Here is a 7,469-nt window from a genome sequence, read left to right as displayed (position 1 = left end):
GCTTCTTATTTACAACAACATATATGTACACAACAGCAGCAGCGGCAGTAACTCCCTTGCTGCTCACTCCTCTCTAGCCATTTCCATACTGGCCAACTATAATTATGCAGGGAATCTGCTAATGAGTTCCCCCCACCTCATTGGGGAAGCTCATACTCCCTAAGGATTGTGGGATTGCCATTAGTCCCCAGTCAGTGGTAAGCAGGCAGGTTATAACACCCTCCTAATGTCACCCACATCCAAGAAGTCAGTTTGACAGCAAACTCTTTCAAGCAAGGGAACCATTATTACAATTAAAATTTATCTCCCGGCCTTCAGCTGCCTAGTACGAGCTCTGGAGCTACATCTCTTTGTCTCTCTACCTCACTGTTCTCCTTGAAGACACACTTTGAAACAAACCTTTTTGGCAAAGCTTTTTCATCTCATCTAATATCACCTTATGTGGCTCAGTGTCCTATTTTGTCTAATACTGCTCTTGTGAAGCAATTTGGAATGTTTTATTACGTTGAAGGTGTTATGCAAATAAGTTGCTCGTTACTTGAAGATATGTGATTTGCCCTGGAATATGGCTTCACCGCTGTTAGAAGGTCTCTGCTATCTTTTCCAAGAGCTCCTTCTTTAACAAGGAGCCTAGATCTTAAACTATTCGGCAGCATCATAGAGACCAATTCTAACCAAATCAAAAATTCACAAATGTCCTTCCAAGCATGTATCATTGACCATTGAAAAGTTGGCAGCATTGGTTTACTTTTCCCATTATGCACGGAGGTGAATAATAGCACGTCAGCAATGATTAGCTCAGTAAACATAGCCTGGCAATTTCCCATGCTGCGTGGTCCATGCCAGCTGGTTCATTTACCTAATGATCATTTCAGTTCTCATTTATAGTCATACCTTGTAATTGGTAACAGCTGCTTTTTTGTGTAAATATATTGCTTTTATCTCTGAACATTATTCAATAAAGATATGAAATTAGACATCTACTGATGACCATGAAACCACTGTCAATTATCGTAAAAAAAAAACATCTGGTTCACAAATGTTCTTTTGGGAAGAAAATCTGCCGTCTTTACCTGGTCCAGCCTACATGTGACTCCAGATCCACAGCAATGAAGTTGACTCTTAAATGTCCTCTGAAATGGCTTAGCAAGCCACTCAGTTCAAGGGCAATGATGGATGTGCAATAAATGTTGGCCCGGCCAGTGGAGCCCACATCCCATGAATGAATAAAAATATAGTTATTCTGTTAACCATCTCTTCTTGAAATATGTTAAATATACCAGGTTTGCAAAGTTATAAATAGGCTCATTCAACTACCAAGATACCAGGCAGGTATATTTGACAAAGGGAAACATTCAAAATATCCATGATGGGAATTTCACTTTTATCCACTATAGCTATGTAAACATCCAAGGAGCTGAGAATTGTTCAATTCTAAACTCACAAAAATTATGGTTTGTGATGCTGGTACTACCGAAAGGTGTATTTCACTGCCTTTGGGAGTTTCAATACAAATTCAAATATTCAAAACAAAAGTGCAGATATTCAGTGTTTTTCTGGATGTTACATTATACAAGTGGCCTGCCGACAATTGCATTATTAAAAACAGAAAATGCTGGAAAAACCCGTCTGGTAGTTCTGCCAGCATTTTCTGTTATTTCAGATTTCCTGCATCTGCCATATTTTGAGATTATTTAATAATTTCATTATTTGTTTATTTAGATAATTTTGAGGGGTAGAGTTACCACTTTGTTTGCAATTAGGAAATCTGGTGAAACTGCGCTTGAAATTGTATTGTTGTTCCAAAAGTGAAGTTATGGTTTAAATATCCACCTGAAGTATTTACACAATCACAAAGTTTAGGCGCGATTCTCCGCCCCCCACGACGGGTCGGAGAATAGCGGGAGGGCCTTCCCGACATTTTTCCCAACCTCCCGCTATTCTCCCCCCCCCCCCCCCCACGCCCGCCCCCCGACACGAATCGCTGCTCGCCGTTTTTTTATGGCGAGCAGCGATTCTCCCTCAGCCGATGGGCCGATTTCCCAGGCCTTTACGGCCGTTTTCACGAACGGCAACATACCTGCTCTCACCGTACGTGAAAACGGCCGCAAAGTGCCGTTCTGGGTAACCATGGCACAGATTGGCATGGCCGCACCACGGCCGTGCCAAGGGTGCCATGGGCCCGAGATCGGTGGGCACCGATCGCGGGCAGCGGGTCCGAACCCCGCGCACTCTTTGTTCCTCCGCCGCCCCGCTGGATCAGTCCGCGGGGCAGCTAAGGGGCATACCGGCCCGCGCATGCACGGGTTTCACGCATATGCGTGATGACGTCATCCACGCATGCGCGGGTTGGAGCAGTCCAATCCGTGCATGCGCGGCTGACGTCTTCGTGCGCGTCAGCCGCCGTTAACTTTGGCGCGCGGGCTTAGCGAATTTCGCTAAGCCTGCGATGCCGAGGTTCACGGGGCCCCGCTGCTAGCCCCGACCGGGGAGCAGAATCGGGTCCCGGGAGGGGGCGCGGAGGCTGCCGGGAAACACGGCCGGTTTCACGGCAGCCTTCACGACTCTCCGCATTTGCGGAGAATCGCGCCCAAAATCTTTCATTAAACAGAATAATCGTAATTGTTTATTTTCTTTGAATTTCTTCATTTTCGTAACATAGTACAATTTTCTTCATATAGCTAAAAGTTGATTTATCATTTTTTAAAATAGTACTGTGCCCTCTTCTTGAGTGACCTGATTTTAAATCACTGAAAGTGAATTGAAAAAACTCTGAACCAGTTACTAGTTTCATCACAACAGTGTCCATGAATCAGTCTCTTAGTAAATTAACTAGTATGTAAAAACTTTTAAAACACCTAAATAAAAAAGGTTATTGTGAAGTGCCTCCTCTAATCAGTGGAAACCCGTCATCTTGTTATTCTGATCTGGAGATGTGACCAGTTGTATGAGCAGGCTGGTTTCACACAAAATAATTTTAAAATCACTGTACAATATAGCAGAAACTCATTTTACGCTTGATGTAATTTACACTTAAAATTACCTGATCTCTTGCACTGCTTTGGTCTATTACACTTACTGTATGCAGATATAGATTTCTCAGAATTGATTTTATATAATTCTGTATTAGAAGTTAACAGAGATAAAAAAACATTTGCTGCTGCAAATTATGAAAGCAGTAAAGCACTCAGCAGTCAAATTAAGATTATACTGTCATGCAAAAATCACATGATCTGTTCAGTTAACAGTAATATCGTCTAACAAATCTTCCCAAAGTTTAATTGTTAATGGAAGCACTTTCTACGTTATCCTTTTTTTTATAAGCTTTTTGTTTTTCTGAGTGAGGAGACTGAGGAGGCATCTTGGAAGTTGATGCTGAAGAGGGTAAACTGCTACTTTTAATGAAAAGTTCTTGCTTCTGTGCTTCTTTGTGCCATGGATTCATCACTTCAATAGGACTCTTTGTTCGCCCCAGTAAAAACTGTTCCCATTTAGGCAGATGTTCTTCAACAGATGCCCAGTATTTCATCTGGGTAGAACAAACAGAAACTTCACAAATAGCAATTGTAATTCTAAAGTCAATTATATTATCCCAAACATTACAAACACATTTGCACACAAAACAAATCAATTATTAGAATAGAATTAAAATAAACGTGGTGCTTTTATTTCTGCATTTTGCACATCTCATTATTTCCTCCCTTTCCCTTTCAGCCTTTTACAAATAATGGATAATTAGATATAAGCCAAAGATAGAGTAGCCAATCTGCTTCTAAGGTTTTACCAATGTCTCCGTGTAAAGGAAACAACTGTTTTAAAAACTCTTCGAGATATGGAGAATTTTGTCAAGACTTCATTTATTCACCATTCTTAAGTGCCCTGAGAAGCTGCTGGTAGCCTTCCATGTGACCCAGTGTAATCCCTACAGTGATGTTGCCTCCACAAAAGATAGATAATGAATTTCGGGGTGCCATCTTGGCTCAACTCCCCCCCTCACTTTTTAAATGGTGTGGTCACTAAAATTGGTTCAGTGTTGCAAATGTGGCTAAACCAATACATTCTTCAGTTTCAGTACCATTCTTTTTAACCTGTTATTCTACTGGTGTGTTTATATGTTCTGGCATTCGATGAGTTCTAAAATAGCCGTGTCATTTTCATTGCCCAATGTGACATGACTACAGTATCATTCAAACCATTGTGTTTCTCTTTTTGTAATAGACGGGAAGAAATGATAGATGATGATTTTTAAAGTCTACAAAACGTAGAAGCTCATAAAATTTAAAGACCAGATTTGGATTATGGATTTTTTTGAGAAGTGTGTTTATTTGTTATCTTTACCCTTCAAGTTCACATTGCTGTTTCTCATACCATCCAAAGGCAATCTGCTCCCTTGCATCTCTCCTTGTACCTTCTCACCACTTTCTGTAAAGTGACAAGTGCTGATTTGCAGAAGAAAACCGCAAAGCAGGTGCTGATTCAACTTGAATCAGAATGCAACGCTTTTTTCCTTACACTTTGCAGTGTGCAGAGTACTGACACAGCGAGTTTGATTTTTAAAAAATTTAGAATTCTGATATGTATCAGAACCTCGAGTATGTGCTTCTGATCTGGTTTTTAAGTCAAAATATACCATTTTATCTTGTCCTCACCTCAAAAAAGCCACATTTTTTTGATTTCTCCTGCAAGCTTTACTCTTCCTCGCATACACTAGGGGGCACTATACTACAGGTCAAGAAAATCACTACACACTCCTCTGCATTCATTATTTTATGATTCATATTTTCAAAATTAGTATGCCAAATTAAAATGCTTGAGCAACAATAATACTAAACAGAATAGGAAGTGGATATATACCTTGAGTGTAAGAACAGTAGGATGCAGATGTGTGCGTGCCCCGACTCTTAATTTATCTTCAGCTACTTCCAAATCCTACAAAATAATTCTATCGTTAATAAACAAAAATTCAGTAAAATATTTAAATCATCATGCTTTATCACTTTTAAAATACAGATTTTAATAACGAAGGTTAAAATGTTCATTTAAAAGCTGGTCTAAAAATTCAACCTTCAAACACATATCTGATTACTGTGGCAGATAATGCACAGTTCGTAGATCCTAGCCCGTGCAAAATTTGGGGCGAAATTCTCCCAAAACGGGAGAAATCGTCAAACTGCCGTAAAACCCGGGCGGGTTTTACGGCATCGCGCCCCTTCCCGACGGGGGACCGATTCTGGTCCCCCGTCGGGGCTAGCAGCCCGACGTCGGAGGCTCCGACAAGTCGGGCTTAACGAAAATCGTTAAGCCCGCTTGTCGGACTTAGCGCCGGCTGACGCGTCATATGACGTCAGCCGCGCATGCGCAGGTGGGAAGACTCCGCGGTTGCCCCTCAGCCGCCCCGCGTATTGATACTGCGGGGCGGCGGAAGGACAAATAGTGCGCGGGCATCGGGCCCGCTGCCCGCGGGCCCATGGCACCCTTGGCACGGCCGTGGTACTGCCGTGCCAATCGGTGCCATGGTTATTTTTTTCCAGGTGGTCACGACGTTTTTACGAACGGCAGGACCAGGTGTGTTTGCCGTTCGTAAAAAGGTCGTAAAGGGCTGGGACTTCGGCCCTTCTAACAGCTGTGAATCGCTGCCGGCCGTAAAAAAACGGCGGCAGCGATTCGTGTCGGGATTTCGGCGGGGGGGGGGGAGAATAGCGGGAGGGCGTCAAAAAAGTCGGGAAGGCCCTCCCGCTATTCTCCCACCCGTCGTGGGGGGGGGAGAATTTCGCCCTTGGTTCCTTGTATTAGACTTACCCACAATGAAGCTAGATTTCATAAGGTCTCACAGAGTTGTCGGGGGGGCGGTCACTGACAATTTGGGAAAAATGCTTTATACCAAAACAGCTTGGTCATATAGTTGGAGACGGTACAAGTGAGATATTTTAACTGCCAGGCCTCATCAACATGTGGCTGACATCCTCCAGAAGAATCAGGTGGCCCTTGGCTTCTCCAGGAGAGGCCTTGCGAGAGTGGCAGGGAACATCATGGCATTCCTCGTGCTGCCTAATAGAGCATTTCTCCTGGCCCAGAAAGGAAAGCAAAAACAAATCATACCCATTTGATGTTAAGTAATGGGTTAAGAGACATTGCAATTAGTTGTCTCATTTATGTTAAGTGTTCAATGATTGTCTCATTTATGTTAAGTGTTCAATGATTGACACTGATATGTAAAGGGGCTTCAGGTGGCCTCTGGATCTGGTGATCTGTAGAGTTCTGTACAGAGTGAGTTTGAACCATTAAAGGTGTGTTGGTGAAAAAGGAGCTGAACTCTTGCCTCTTCATACCACAGCATCTAGTACGTGTTAACAATGGTAGCAGAGGATGGTTGCTGTATAAATGTGAAGGCTTGAAAGATACAATTTTTTCCAGATCAAACCAAGGAGTGAAGAACAAAAAGGGAAACATGGCTGAACCCAGGACAAAGATGGCTGGTTATGATTATCCTCCCTTATTTTCTGAAAGGGAATCATACGATCAATGGAGAAGTGCAGTAGTTATGTGGACTAAGGTGACTGCTTTAGGAAAGAGAAAACAAGGTATGGCATTGGCTCTTTCTTTACCATATGGCAGTAAAATCCGAAACAAAGTGCTTTCTGAGCTAGAGTTGGAAGAGCTAGACTCAGAAGAAGGTCTGGTGACTTTATTACATTATATAGACAAGATTTATAAGAAAGATGACTTGTTAAGTGCGTATGAAGCATGGTCGGATTTTTTATTTTAAAAAAAAATAATTGTTATTGAGATTTTTCAAAAATGTATAACAGAACAATAATAATAATAACAATAATAAACACCCCCCGGCACCCGTAACAATGCATATAATGAACCCCCCCAAACCCAATAAACAACAAAATAAATTAATAAATTAAATTAACATAAACAATGACCCCCCCCCCCCCCCCCCCCCCCCCCCCCGGGCTGCTGCTGCTGCTGCTGACCTAGTTCCCTATCGTTGAGCCAGAAAGTCGAGGAAAGGCTGCCACCGCCTAAAGAACCCTTGTACCGACCCCCTCAGGGCGAATTTGACCTTCTCCAGCTTAATGAATCCCTCCATGTCATTGATCTAGGTCTCCACGCTTGGGGGTCTCGCATCTTTCTATTGCAACAAGATCCTCCGCCGGGCTACTAGGGATGCAAAGGCCAAAACACCAGCCTCTTTCGCCTCCTGCACTCCCTGCACCACCCCAAATATCGCGAGTCCCCATCCTGGCTTGACCCTGGACCCTACCACCCTCGACACCATCCTTGCCACTCCCTGCCAGAATTCCCCCAGTGCCGGGCATGCCAAAAACATATGGGCATGGTTCGCTGGGCTCCCCGAACACCTAATACACCTGTCCTCGCCCCCAAAAAACCTGCTCATCCTCGTCCTGGACATATGAGCCCTGTGCAGTACCTTGAACTGGATGAGGCTAAGCCTCGCA

The 7,469-nt window shown here is 43.2% G+C and overlaps 1 protein-coding gene across 4 annotated transcripts in view; it reads right to left on the bottom strand.

The window, feature by feature from the left end:
- Positions 1–2,706: 2,706 nt before the first annotated feature.
- Positions 2,707–7,469, bottom strand: part of c11h3orf14 (chromosome 11 C3orf14 homolog) — a 30,751-nt gene continuing 25,988 nt past the window's right edge. For all 4 annotated transcript variants that reach the window (XM_038810531.1, XM_038810534.1, XM_038810533.1 and 1 more), the window contains 2 exons: positions 4,855–4,929; positions 2,707–3,529 (listed from right to left, as the gene is read on the bottom strand). In XM_038810531.1, the coding sequence (XP_038666459.1) occupies positions 3,278–3,529; positions 4,855–4,929 (327 nt within the window). In that variant the 3' untranslated portion in view covers positions 2,707–3,277. The remainder of the gene's footprint in view (positions 3,530–4,854; positions 4,930–7,469) is intronic.

This window comes from Scyliorhinus canicula, chromosome 11 (genome assembly GCF_902713615.1).
Source record: "Scyliorhinus canicula chromosome 11, sScyCan1.1, whole genome shotgun sequence".
Lineage (NCBI taxonomy): Eukaryota > Metazoa > Chordata > Chondrichthyes > Carcharhiniformes > Scyliorhinidae > Scyliorhinus > Scyliorhinus canicula.
The sequence above is the reverse complement of the archived record's forward strand: the minus strand, read 5'-3'. Positions and strand labels throughout refer to the sequence as shown.